At 51.4% G+C, this 14,781-nt stretch overlaps 2 protein-coding genes across 4 annotated transcripts in view; both read right to left on the reverse strand.

The window, feature by feature from the left end:
* MNS1 (meiosis specific nuclear structural 1) overlaps positions 1-7,461 on the reverse strand; it is a 77,142-nt gene extending 69,681 nt beyond the window's left edge. Inside the window, exons 1-2 of one of the 3 annotated variants that reach the window (XM_063926150.1) lie at positions 7,338-7,460; positions 6,810-6,930 (exon numbers count right to left, since the gene is read on the reverse strand). Coding sequence is in view for 2 of the 3 variants with exons in the window: in XM_063926151.1 (XP_063782221.1) it covers positions 7,338-7,343 (6 nt within the window). In the remaining variant the exon portion in view is untranslated. Of the gene's footprint in view, positions 1-6,809; positions 6,931-7,337 lie in introns of all 3 variants that reach the window. The other 2 variants (XM_063926151.1, XM_063926149.1) reach the window with 2 other exon arrangements.
* Positions 1-14,781, reverse strand: part of ZNF280D (zinc finger protein 280D) — a 629,515-nt gene that overhangs the window by 246,316 nt on the left and 368,418 nt on the right. The gene's annotated exons all lie outside the window — the stretch shown is intronic.

Here is a 14,781-nt window from a genome sequence, read left to right on the forward strand (position 1 = left end):
CGTCCAAGTACGGGATAATTAAAACTCCCTTTTTCCGAAGGAGTATCATCATTTCGGCCATTACCTTGGTAAATACCCTCGGTGCCGTGGACAGACCAAACGGCATCGTCTGGAATTGGTAATGACAGTCCTGTACCACAAATCTGAGGTACTCCTGGTGAGGAGGGTAAATGGGGACATGCAGGTAAGCATCCTTGATGTCCAGTGACACCATGTAATCCCCCTCGTCCAGGCTTGCAATCACCGCTCTGAGCAATTCCATCTTGAACTTGAACCTTCTTATATAAGTGTTCAAAGATTTTAAATTTAAAATGGGTCTCACCGAACCGTCCGGTTTCGGTACCACAAACATTGTGGAATAGTAACCCCGTCCTTGTTGAAGGAGGGGTACCTTGATTATCACCTGCTGAGAATACAGCTTGTGAATCGCCTCCAGCACTGGCTCCCTGTCCGGGGGAGCTGTCGGCAAGGCAGATTTGAGGAAACGGCGAAGAGGAGACGTCTCGAATTCCAGCTTGTACCCCTGAGATACTACCTGTAGAATCCAGGGATCCACCCGTGAACGAGCCCACTGGTTGCTGAAGTTCTTGAGACGGGCCCCCACCGTACCTAGCTCCGCCTGTGGAGCCCCAGCGTCATGCGGTGGACTTAGAGGAAGCGGGGAAGGACTTCTGTTCCTGGGAACTGGCTGTATGTTGCAGCTTTTTCCCTCTACCTCTGCCTCTGGGCAGAAAGGACGCGCCTCTAACCCGCTTGCCTTTCTGGGGCCGAAAGGACTGTACCTGATAATACGGTGCTTTCTTTGGTTGTGAGGGAACATGGGGTAAAAATGTTGACTTCCCAGCTGTTGCTGTGGAAACGAGGTCCGAGAGACCATTCCCAAACAACTCCTCACCCTTGTAAGGCAAAACTTTCATGTGCCTTTTAGAATCTGCATCTCCTGTCCATTGCCGAGTCCACAATCCTCTCCTGGCAGAAATGGACATTGCGTTTATTTTAGATGCCAGCCGGCAAATATCCCTCTGTGCATCTCTCATGTATAAGACAGCGTCTTTAATATGCTCTACGGTTAGCAATATAGTGTCCCTGTCTAGGGTATCAATGTTTTCCGACAGGGAATCGGACCACGCAGCTGCAGCACTGCACATCCATGCTGAAGCAATAGCCGGTCTCAGTATAATTCCTGCGTGTGTATATACAGACTTCAGGATAGCCTCCTGCTTCCTATCAGCAGGTTCCTTTAGGGCGGCCGTGTCCGGAGACGGTAGTGCCACCTTCTTTGACAGGCGTGTGAGCGCTTTATCCACCCTAGGGGATGTCTCCCAACGTGACCTATCCTCTGGCGGGAAAGGGTACGCCATTCGTAACTTTTTAGAAATTACCAGTTTCTTATCGGGGGAAGCCCACGCTTCTTCACATACTTCATTTAATTCATCCGAAGGGGGAAAAACCACTGGTAGTTTTTTCTCCCCAAACATAATACCCTTTTTTGTGGTACCTGGGGTAATATCAGAAATGTGCAACACATGTTTCATTGCCGTAATCATGTAACGGGTGGCTCTATTGGAATGTACACTAGTCTCATCATCGTCGACACTGGAGTCAGTATCCGTGTCGACATCTGTGTCTGCCATCTGAGGTAGCGGGCATTTTAGAGCCCCTGATGGCTTTTGAGACGCCTGGGCAGGCACGAGCTGAGAAGTCGGCTGTCCCACATCTGTTATGTCGTCAAACCTTTTATGTAAGGAGTTGACACTGTCACGTAATTCCTTCCACATGTCCATCCATTCAGGTGTCGACCCCGCAGGGGGTGACATCACATTTATCGGCACCTGCTCCGCCTCCACATAAGCTTCCTCATCAAACATGTCGACACAGCCGTACCGACACACCGCACACACACAGGGAATGCTCTGACTGAGGACAGGACCCCACAAAGTCCTTTGGGGAGACAGAGAGAGAGTATGCCAGCACACACCAGAGCGCTATATAATGCAGGGATTCACACTACACACAGTGATTTTTCCCCTATAGCTGCCAATATTACACAGATTGCGCCTAAAATTAGTGCCCCCCCTCTCTTTTTCTACCCTATGGAGTCTGGAAACTGCAGGGGAGAGCCTGGGGAGCGTCCTTCCAGCGGAGCTGTGAGGGAAAATGGCGCCAGTGTGCTGAGGGAGATAGCTCCGCCCCTTTTTCGGCAGACTTCTCCCGCTTTTTTATGGAAGTTATGGCAGGGGATTTTACACATATATAGTCTTAATGACTATATTATGTGGTAATTTGCCAAGTAAGGTACTCTTATTGCAGCCCAGGGCGCCCCCCCCCAGCGCCCTGCACCCATCAGTGACCGGAGTGTGTGGTGTGCATGGGGAGCAATGGCGCACAGCTGCAGTGCTGTGCGCTACCTTAATGAAGACCGAAGTCTTCTGCCGCCGATTTCCAGGAACGTCTTCTTGCTTCTGGCTCTGCAAGGGGGACGGCGGCGCGGCTCCGGGACCGGACGACCGAGGCTGGGCCTGTGTTCGATCCCTCTGGAGCTAATGGTGTCCAGTAGCCTAAGAAGCCCAAGCTAGCTGCAAGCAGGTAGGTTCGCTTCTTCTCCCCTCAGTCCCTCGTAGCAGTGAGTCTGTTGCCAGCAGATCTCACTGAAAATAAAAAACCTAATTATACTTTCTTTTCTAGAAGCTCAGGAGAGCCCCTAATGTGCATCCAGCTCGGCCGGGCACAAAATTCTAACTGAGGTCTGGAGGAGGGGCATAGAGGGAGGAGCCAGTGCACACCAGGTAGTCCTAAATCTTTCTTAGTTGTGCCCAGTCTCCTGCGGAGCCGCTATTCCCTGTGGTCCTTACGGAGTTCCCAGCATCCACTAGGACGTCAGAGAAATAACATAGCGCAAAACGGGTACAACAAGTGCTAACGACTTCCCCTCACGGCAGGGGGGAAGAAGTCTATAGGTTCACAGAGTCAGAATCAGAAAGGAACGGTGAGAGACCCGGTGCTGTGACCAGATGGCTCAGGTGTTAGACCGTTCCTGTCGAATTGAGGACGGACGGGATAGAGCAGATGACTTCTGAACAGTAATGTCCCAATCCAAGAGCAACTTGACTCCTGCATCGAGGGAGGAGATGATGTAAGTAGAGCCCTCATAGGAAACAATCAGTTTGACCGGAAATCCCCAGTGGTAGTGGATATCGTGGGATCTGAGCGCCAGAGTAATAGGTGTAAGGGCACGCCTCTTCGCAATGGTGGCAGCAGAGAAATCCTGGAATATTTGAAGGCCGCCTAGGGTATCTGAATTCTTGGATTCTCTGGCAGCTCTCATGATGCGCTCTTTGACTGTAAAGAAATGTACATGGAGGAGGGTATCTTTAGGGAGGTCAGAGGAAACGGTGCGTTGTCGAGGGAGGCGGTGGATACGGTCAATCAGGAGCTCTGCGGTATCCGCGGTGGGGAGGAGCTTCCTGAAGAGGGCGATGACATAGGGCTCGAGTTCAGAATTAGAGACAGAATCAGGGATGCCCCTGATCTTAATGTTGTTCCATCGAGATCTGTCCTCCATGTCAGCTAACTTAGACAGGAATTGGTCCATCTCCTGTTGTTGACGATCGTGGGAGGTGATCAGCTCGTCATGGGAGGCGACCAGTTCTTCCACCTTACGTTCCAAGTGGTCGGTCCTGTCCCCAATTGCCACCAGCTCAGTTTTGACCTCACAAACAGCCGAGGTCAGGTCCTTAGAAAATTCCGATTTATAGGCGGAGAGAGTCTGGCAAAGAGATTTCACAGTCAGGGGTGCATCAGAATCGCAATCAACTCCAGAGACCGTGAGCCTGGATGGCAGACCAGTCGGCAGCACAGGGACTGGCACAGTGGGCGGGGGGGGGATGCTTTGTAGAGGGGAGATTTGGAGAGGTTTCGGAGGGGGAAAGGAGATTTTGGAGGGCGCTGGGTCTTTGTTCTTTTTGGGAGGCATCGTTCATCAGTAGAGATGGAGGCAGTAGAGAGTGAACGAGCGCCTAAACTCCGCCGGGTCCGGTCAAAGGTGAAACGTGAAACAGGTATACTCAGTCACATTAGGTCAGGGACATGTCGAATAGGCAAACATGAGTGGCGGTGGAAGCATAGGACAAACACTCACATTATGGAGAGCTTGCAATCTCTTGCTGTAGCGCCGCAGCTGCAGCCCTGACGACAGATTCCGTGTGGGCGGCCACACCTCCCCCCGGGCCCTCTCAGCTGGCGACGGCTAGGGGACAGTCCCCTGTGTCCAATGCAGGAAAAGGGAGGGTGAACAGCAGTCATATGCCGCCTCAGGCGACAGCAGCAGTAGGCAGGAGGGGGGGCTAGTAGTCAACCCTCTGAGCCTCACACCCCACCTCAGCAGCTAGGTATAGAAACCCTAATCCGTGGCCTCCAAGTCTCAAGGGGCCAGAGGAAAACCCGTGGGCACAGGAGGCTGCAGAAGGGGGTGAATCACAATAGAGCCAGGGGCTCTGGTGCAGCACTTCTTCACTCAGCTACAGCCAGGCCACGCCCCCAGATAACTGATGGTTTAAGAGCACTACTTTGTATTCATACAGCCACACTAGGCTAAGGGGCTATGTATACCAATAAGAATAATAAAGCCTGGAGGGCAGTCAGGGTCCAGCCTCCGACCCAGCTCTCACAGGCTTGCAGCTGCCAGCAGAGCTAGTGCAGGACGATGGTACTTAAGATGGCCGCCACAGCTCTCGGCGGCAGGCTCCGTCACTCACCACTGCACACCAGGCGCTCCAGACCCCGCGGGCACAGGGGCGGCCACCCATGGAGGTTCAGGGCTGGAGTCAGGTTGCGAGCTCGAGCGGGTAAGACCCGCGATCACGTCTCCTCGTCACGGAATCCGCCGCGCTCCGGAGCCCAAGTCCCGGGTGCAGAGGAGAATCGAGGCCCCGTCTTCCACAGCACTCTAGGCCGCAACCCGCAGGGACAGATAAATCTGTCCCCCGGCTCCGCGGCGCTCAGGAAACAGGACAGGTGGGTCCCCGGCGATACAAAGGTGCCTGATGGACGGGGCTGGGGCAAAATAGAGCTCGTATCGGGGGTGTAATGAAGGTGTAGTGGAGGAAGCTCTGAAAAGCACGACTTCACTCCATTCCCGCTAGGCCACGCCCCCCTTAATCATGCAATTTTAATGGCTACACACTAGTCAGCCATAATATTAAAATCACCTGTATAATATTGTGTAGGCTCCCCTCATGCTGCCAAAACAGCTCTGACCTGTCGAGGTATGGACTCCACAAGACTTCTAAAGGTGTCTTGTGGGATCTGGCACACAGACATTAGCTGCAGACCTTTCAAGTCCTGCCAATTGCGTGGTGGGTCTCCATGGCTTGGACTTGTGTTTACAACACATCCCACAGATGCTCAATCGGAATGAGATCTGGGAAATTTGGATGCCAAATCAACAGCTTGATCTATTTGTCCTGTTCCTCAAACTATTCCTGAACATTGTTTGCAGTGTGGCAGGATACATTATACTACTGAAAGAGGCCACTGCCATCAAATAAAACCGTTGCCATGAAGGATGTACTTGGTCTACAACAATGTTTAGGTAGGTGGAACGTCTCAAACTAACTTCCACACGAATGCCAGGACCCAAGGTTTCCAAGCAGAACGTTGCCTAAAGCATCACACTGCCTCCGCCAGGGACGTGCAGTAGGATAGGCACAGCCTCACCATCCATACTTCCTCTAAATCTCCTGAGATTTTATATAGAAATTATTAGAATAATACAAAGAAGATATTTACAACATAGACATTTTTTCATAGCTAGGACTCCCCAGCTTTGTGATCCCTGGAGCTGCAGAGAGATGAGGCAACAACAGCCTCGGTTCTACAGTCAGACATTGCTTTGCAGAGCTGGGAGTGGGGCCACACCACGGACAGTAACGCTGCACAGAAAGGAGCAAATATAGGCATGCCTCTGAGTATGAGGGTGTGTCTTGTGCACTGACGGACACTTGGATGTGTCATGTGACCAGGAAGTGCACTGTAGTCAGAGCACAGTCAGCAGCAGTAAGAGAAGACACAGGGATGCAGGTAGGAGACTCAATGGACACTGTAGCTTGGTGTAGTGAGGGGAGAGTTACAGTGAGTAGGGAGTGAGACAGGCTGCCAGCATTCAGACCCATCCCCATTCACTTCACCACACGTCACTGGCCTCCACCGGCTTGCCTCACCCTGGTGACAGCTCTTCCCCAGGTAAATAAATGATGAACACACACACCCAGGTATCCACAAAATATTAAAGAAAACGTGATTGATCACACCAGGCCACCTTCTTCCACTGCTCCATAGTCTAGAACTGACGCTCATGTGCCCATTGTAGGCATTTTCAGTGGTGGACAAGGGCACTCTGACTGATTTGCAGTTATGCAACCAGCTGTGATACACTGAGTTCTGACATCTTTCTCTCATAGCCAGCATTAACTTTTTCAGCAATCTGTGACACAGAAGCTCTTCTGCGGGATAGGACCAGCCAGTTTAGCTTTCACTCCCCATGCACAATAATAAGTCCTGGGTGCCGATAGCCCCACAAGACCTTCCATTTTGAAGACGCTCTGACCCAGTCGTCTAGCCATCACAGCCGCCAAGCTGGTACTGCAGCCCCCTGCTCTTCCTTGGTGTTATGTTATCTGTTTATTATAGCTTGCAGTGTAATTCTTTGATTAAATGCATTAATTTAACTGTATACTGAGAATAATTGTAACATGTGGCTCTTTTAAAGGTAAAAGGGCTGTAAAATACACACCCAAAGTGTGTCAGGTTACCTATCACTGCTCGGTATCATACAGGTCTCCAGCGTTGTTAGCGGTATTCAACAAATAAAATCCTGTCTCCTAAGCAGCAGAGTGTAATGCATAACACTGATCTTTACAGGACCTGCTGTCTCTGTGTAAGAAAAATAGTTTAAGTGGAAATCATACAGGTCACATAATGGATACTGTGCTATTGGCAAACCGGCCAGCTATCCCTATGTCCTGGAACAGTCTTAACTTTTAACATTTTCCCTGACAATGCTTACCTCTAACCAACCATCAGCATGTCATGGCAGGGAGAGCAGAGCAGCAAGTGTGATAGTCTTAAGCATGCATGCATACAGCACTCGCTCAGGAATGGCCCTGGATTATATTGCATGCACATTATGTAATATGTACATTACGTTATATAGACACAAGTATGTTACATACGACTGTGCTAGATCCCTCCATGGAAAAAATATATTCCAACAATAACACGCACACGCTGCCATAGCAACAAACACATCCTTATATAAATCATAGCGTTTTCCTTTTTACCATCATCGCTGCTATCGCATACAGCACGGAAACCGCGCCAATCTCCGCAATCACCGGCTCTTGTCCTGTTTGCCCGCGTTACTCAGGTAACCGCGTCTCCTAGGAAGTGTCCCGCGCCTTGTTCCCGCCCACCGCTGCTGCCCCACGCTGCTGCCTCCAGAGCCTCGAAAAGTGTCGCCACTGACTATGACTAAGCGGCTTACCAGCCATCTTTTTGGTTGGGCAGGACATAAAATTAGAACAAAATAATAACGCTATTTGCCAAAAATGCAATTATTTTAAATAATTATTATTTTAAGTGAAACCTAACGTGCCTAGGTCCTTTCTATATATTTATATTTTTGCAACTGCTTGATGCTTTGCACGTGGAAGCTGCTCTCTGGCCGAACCTTTCGAAGATTAGCGCTTTTGATCTATAGGAGCTTTAGGGGGACATGTACTAAGCAGTGATAAAAGTGAAGAAGTGAGTCAGTGGAGCAACCAATCAGCATTGATGTAACATTTATAATTTGCATACTATAAAAGTATACAGAGCAGCTGATTGGTTGCCATGGGCAGCTTCTCCACTGGCTCACTGACTTCTCCACTGTTATCACTGCTTAGTACAGGGGTGGGCAATTATTTCAGCTGAGGGGCCACTTTACACTTTCCTGTCAGTTTTCGAGGGCCGCACACAAAATAGCAGCTCCCCTATGTGCCAAAAATATAGGGACGTGGCTTCATGGGGAAGGGGTGTGGCCGAAAAATAATACAAATTCATTTTAGGCTGCACAATAGTCTTCATTATTCAAATTACGCCACACAGTAGCGCCACTTACACACATTACTCCAGGTAGAGCCCCTGTCACACATTACGCCAGGTAGAGCTCTCTTTTACACATTACAGCAGGTAGAGCCCCCTTTTACACATTACGGAAGGTAGAGCCCCCTTTTACACATTACGGCAGGTAGAGTCCCCTTTTACACATTAACATTTTATTTGGGATAATCATTGCACAGCAAGCAAATTATCCAGTGTCTTATGGCCCCTGGGGAAAGGTGTGACACAGTGACAGAACACGGGGGTGGGACACGGTGATGGAACACAGGGTATGACACGGTGACAGAACACGGGGGGGGGGGTGACACGGTGACAGAACGTGGGGGGGTGACAGTGACAGAACGCGGGGGGGTGACACAGTGACAGAACGCTGGGGGGGTGACAGTGACAGAACACGGGGGGGTGACACAGTGACAGAACACGGGGGGGGGTGACAGTGACAGAACACGGGGGAGGTGACACAGTGACAGAACACGGGGGGGGTGACACAGTGACAGAACACAGGGGGGTGACACAGTGACAGAACACAGGGGGTGACACAGTGACAACACGGCGGGGTGACTTAGTGACAGAACACGGGGGTGACACAGTGACAGAACACGGGGGGGGGGTGACACCATGACAGAACATGGGGGGGCTGACTCAGTGGCAGAACACGGGGGTGACACAGTAACAGAACGTGGGGGGGTGTCACGGTGACAGAACACGGGGGTGACAGGACACGGTGACAGAACACGGGAGGTGACACGGTAACAACACGGGGGGGTGACTTAGTGACAGAACATGGGGGGTGACATGGTGAAAGAATCCAGGGGAGGGGGGGGGGGGGGTTGGTACAGCAAGCGTTAAAGATCTCCCCCCTAACCTAAATACAGTCTGACGCCACTGCCCGCACACACAAACATATCCACACACACACACTCTCTCATATACACACACACTCCCTCATATATACACACACACACACACACACACACACACACAAATACACTTTCTTTCCCTCACTTTTTTTTCCATTAACTTACTGATCTGTGTCTGGCTGGCAGTGGCAGGAAGGATGGATCTGTAGCAGTGACTTATGTCCCATGTAGCTCCGCCCCTAAAGTCCTGCGTAGCCCCGCCCATCGTCTCCGCATAGCTCCGCCTCCTTTTCGTCTGATCGCTGCCTTTGTCAGTGGGGACTCTGGAGGCGGGAGGAGGAGGATGAGTGTGTCAGGCGCCGTGCAGCAGCAGCAGGGGCGACAGACATCGGCAGCTTGGAGTACTGCAGAGCAATGACAAGCAGCTCAGTCAGTCGGGCCGCTTGTCATTGCATGCTGGTGGGAAGCAGTGGGCCGGTCAGGATCGGTTTGCGGGCCGCATCCGGCCCGCGGGCCGTATTTTGCCCACCCCTAGCTTAGTACATGTCCCTCTGATGTCATAGGTCCTTTAGGCCACTTGAATCTAACATCTACCCTTACCACATGATGTCCCCCATTGGCAGCATTATAGATATACAGCTATTTGGCCTATTTAACCTTATAACCCAATAACAAAGATTTTCTATCATCTATTTGTCAGAGCTTACAATCTGATGGGAAAGAGTAGAGTTGAGTACAAACTAGACGATTACGGATCGTAGACAAAGGCACGACCGATGGAACAATATATCAGTCGCATACCTCCCAACTGTCCCAATTCCAGCGGGACAGTCCGATATTCGGACTCTGCAACACCCGCGGGACGCATGGTCCCACGGGCGGTGGGGTCCAGGTTGGGAGAGCCTGTGATCACCGCTGCTCTCTGATGATCACTGAATAGATGCCGTGTGCATGTGCACAGCATCTAACAGTGTGGGGTGGGGAAGTGAGCTGGGAGCTGCCCAGGGAGGTAACGGTGGATTGTGAAGCAAGGCCATGCCCCTTTATCTGAGACTCCACTTCTTTTTTCGGTGCGCCAGGTCCCATATCTTCTAAAGTTGAGAGATATGCAGTCGGCCGTACACCCTGAACGATATAGCGCACAATCAAGCACTATATCGTTCCGCGGTCACGTCCAGGAGCATTGTATCCATGATGATATCTTCGGATCGTTCTGCGTTGCAGACTGATCAGAAGATGTGACAAATGAAGCGCAGGAGTAGGAAGCAGTTAGCTTTCCGACAAACGGTAACCGGCGGTCTGTATACCGACGCCAGGATCCTGAGGGAGGAAACAAAATACTGGGAAACCGGCGTCAAAATACAGACAACCGGCATCTCAATTGTCCTGACAGCGGGACGCGCAGCTGTCCTGCTGCGGGTGGGGGCGGGGGGGTGTTAGGTTTAGGCAGCAGAAGGGGGGTTAGGTTTAGGGAGCAGGCACGGGAGGGTTAGGGACCGGGGAGGGATGGTTAGGGTTAGGCACATAGAAGGGGAGGTTAGGGTTAGGCACCAAGCGGGGAGGGTTAGGTTTAGCCAGCGGGGATGGTAGGGATAGGGTTAGGCACCAAGCAGACCGGGTTAGGGTTAGGTACCACCGGGGAGGGTTGGGGTAGGGAAAAGGGGAGAGTTAGGGGGCTAAATGGGGAGCTGTCAGGATTCTGATGGACGGGATGCAGGTGTCGGTATACTGACCACCGGCATCTCGTCCATCGGTAACTCATACTGAACCCACAGGAGCATGCAATAGTGCATGCACACTGGCAGATGTAAACGATATGTCGGTCCGATCCGCCGTCGGACGACATATCGCCTAGTGTGTGGATATATAATGTTATAGCAAGTTCATTAAAGGGGATGCAGTCAGGATCCCAGCAGATCTACTGACAGCGGAATCCTGATGGTCAAAATCCTGACGGTAAGTACTGGGGTTAGGCACTGGGGGAGGGTTAGTGCTAGGCTGCAGGGGTGTGGGACAGTTAGGGTTAGTCTGCAGAAGGGGACAGTTCGGGTTAGGCTGTGGGAGAGGTGGCGCAGTCGGGATCTTGATCGTCAGTATACAGCTGCTGGCATTTAAATGGTTGGTATAGTAACTGCAAGGATTTTGTACCAAACCCCATTAAAGTCATAGTAAAAATGTAGGGATAACACTACCAAAGTGATTGCCTTGAAAGCCCATGCTCAGAGTACGAATGTCCTGATGATGCTTCTCTCTACTGATGCTGAAAAGACCTTCGATCGAGTGGATTGGGGCTTTATGGAGGTGACACTGCGGCAGTTGTATTGTATTTGGAGGCCTTGGCGAGAGCGATTAGAGGCAATCCAAACATCACTTGGTTGAGAGTTGGAGTGAGGTATCACCGCTCGGCTCTTTTTTCTGATAACCTGATATTTTTTTTACTGACCCCACAATCTCTTTGCCAAACCTCATGGAGGAATTTGGCCATTTTTGGTTATTTGTCTAATTTTAAAATCAGTTATACAAAATCCATTGAATGTTACCACCTCAGTGGAAACTGTTTCAACTCTAGCTACATCCTTACCGTTTACCTGACATCCCTACCACATCAAGTATTTAGGAATACTTATCCGTAAAAGTCTTCATATGACTGTGGCCCTCAATCATATTCCTCTTTTAGGTAAAGTACAACAGGAGATAACACAGTGGCTCAAACAAAAGTTTTTTTGGTTTGGGCGTCCTAGAGAAGCACTCTAATTTTGTTTCTACTTGGTTTAGCTGGATGGAATTTAAGCTTTTGCAGCAGGTTACATTGGTTTCCACAGGGATCCAGAGGCACCAACAGGGTAAAGCTTTAGGCTGTCCCAGGATGCATTGGGGCCTCCTCTGTAACCCCACCTCCAGGCACTCTGAGCTCAGTTTCAGTTGGTGTCTGCAGCAGCAGGTCACTTAACAGGCGGGCTGCACTGGGCAGCCCTGAAAAAGCTATTTCTGACAGAAAATGTCTTCAAAACTGGTCTGTCAGTGCTGTATGTCATGGTGACACTTCAACGCTGCAGCTCCATCACCTCCCAAGCGGTGTCGCATACTCCCACGGCCTGTTCCCAGGTACTCACGGTGGCACATGGTCGCAATCACTCTCCTGGTTCGCGTGGCTGCTACGGAGAGGAGGTAAGAGGGTTCCGCAGGCGGGACCCACCATTAAATCGCATTTCGTCCGCGACCTAGGGAGACGAGTCGCGGAGCTGACGTGGACACTGTCACTGAGCAGGGACCCCACTAGACCACCAGGGCAATAGAGCACAGGAGACCATAAGGTATCCCTGGATATACAGGATTCGTACCTGCATATACCTACTGCCATGTCGCATCAGCAGTATCTGAGGTTTGTTATTGACAACCTCCACTATCAGTTCCAGGCTCTGCCATTTGGACTGGATATGGCTCCTCGGATCTTCACCAAGGTCATGGCCGTAATGACGGCCGATCTCCATTGCCAGGGAGTCAGGATCCTGCCGTATCTGGACGACTTGCTGATTCTGGCACAATGTCCTCCTCAGTCATCTACAACTGACAGTAAGCTTCCTACAAGCCCACGGTGGCTCATCAATTGGAAGAAATCCTCACTGGTCCCAGCTCAGAGCATGGTGCACCCAGGGGCATTCCTGGACACACACAGTCAATGACTGTTTCTGTCTCCAGAAAAAGTACTAAGACTTCAAGACAGGATAAGATGTTTCCTTTGTCACCCCAGAGTGTTGATACACTCGGCGATGCAAGTACTTGGCCTGATGGTGTCAGCATTCGACATGGTAGAGTAGGCTCAATTTCATTCTCGCCCTCTGCAGAGGTTAATCCTTTCCAAGTGGGACAGCCTACCTCATCGGATAAGATCTCATATGATCAAACTACCGCTCACTTTGCAACACCTCCCACTCCACACACACCTGACCCACTGACAAGCCCAACCCCCCAAACACCACAGGCACAAGAACAAGCTTTTTGGGCCAGCTGGGCCAGCATGCAGAGCAATAATTTGGACTGCTTACGACAACAAACACAGTCCACTGCAAGTGTAGCCCATCACATACCACGCCTATGCAGAACCAGCAGCAGGCAAACGATGGAGCTAACAAGAGTGGCCAACACAGTGGAACTCATGAGGGCAGACAACAATAGACTGATCGACATAATCATAGGCTCCATCAAGGCTACTTGCAGCTTTTTACGGCCACACAAACAACCCAAGACAACGTGGTCCGAATGATGGAGACTTAAACGTCAGCAACAAGAGACTTAAACTTGACTCTTACAAATCTAACAATGCATTTGACACATCAATGGACCCACACAAGCTCGAGCTCAACAACAACAACCCCCATAGTGACTCCTGTCACGTCACCACCCAGACAGTCTGCTAAGAACTCGGAGGCACTCCAGTGGAAAGGGGACAGCCACTGAAAAGAGTCACAAGGAATAATAATTTGCCTTGGTTGATATTGTTTATTTGTTTTTCTTTCGAGGTGATTTTAAAACATTCACAGTTATACATTTTGAAGGCAAAAGCACAAGTAAAGCAATCATTAACAAAACGTGTGTTGTGTGTATTTGCTAGGTGAACATAATAATAACAACAGTTAAGTATTACAATATGCATGGTGGTAATTATGTGACAATCAGTACTGATGCAGCACAGGTGATGTTTATTGACCAAAAAACTTGACTATTTTTTCTTTGAATTATGTTTGATGATTTTTACTACCTTAGACATTTCTTCTTTAGGCCTCATTTGCATTTGACCATGAGTGAAGCATAAATGCTATGTAAGTGTGGAGATGTGCCCCGTGTCCCAGGGCACATCGGACCGGCAGGGTGCAGGGGATCTGCATCCCCTGCAGTTCCTGGCTATGGACAGCGCTGGGGCAGCTTGTCTGTCCCCAGCGCTGGGTGTGCGGCGGCGGGTGTCTGGTGCAGGGATCGGATGTTTCCCTGCACCAGGCTGTCAGCGGAGGGTAGCGGCGCGGCGGCGCTTTAAACTTGGCGCCGTTCTGGCCGCCAATCAGAAGCGTCGCCCGCGGTTTTTTGAATCCGGCGCCGTCCGCGAGCCAATCGCGGCTCGCGGGGCACTGGCCAATCAGAAACGGGCGCGGCGAGCCAATCGGCGCTCGCCGCGTCACAGGCCCCGCCCCCGGCGTCTGACATCAGACGCCGGGCGGGAGCCAAAGAAGACTGCGCACGGGAGCGCGAAGGAGGAAGGAGACGCCGGGCGGGAGCCGAGGACGGAGGGCGCGCGGAAGAGCACCGAAGAGCTCGGGTGGCCGCGGAAGAGGCCAGAAGACTCCAGGCTCGGCGAAGGAGATGTCCAGCGGCGGCTGGACGCGGCGAGGCGGCGCCGCTGGCCAGGACGGGCCAGCGGCCGAAGATTGAAAAAGAGCGCCGGAGAGGTTACCAGGGGTGGAAAGTAAGAGAGCTGACGAAGCTCCCCCCTGGTGCCTCTCCCAGCGGGTCAGGTAGGCCCTTCTCAGGTGCCCCTGTACCCGTTCCTCCCTAGACCACCGGGTGTTCGGGCATTAGGCCCGTGGGCACAGTCAGGCCCTTCCGGCCTGTGGGCATTCAGTCGGGCCCTCCCGACCCGTGGGTATATTTGATCGGCTCCTCTGGGTCCGAGGCTGCGCGTAGTCGGGGTTCCCCCCCCGGCCCGTGGCCCGGTCCGGAGAAAAGGGGCAACATACCCAGTCGGTGGTTTGGGCGTTAGGCCCAAGCCACC

This window comes from Pseudophryne corroboree, chromosome 6 (genome assembly GCF_028390025.1).
Source record: "Pseudophryne corroboree isolate aPseCor3 chromosome 6, aPseCor3.hap2, whole genome shotgun sequence".
Taxonomy (NCBI): Eukaryota; Metazoa; Chordata; class Amphibia; order Anura; family Myobatrachidae; genus Pseudophryne; species Pseudophryne corroboree.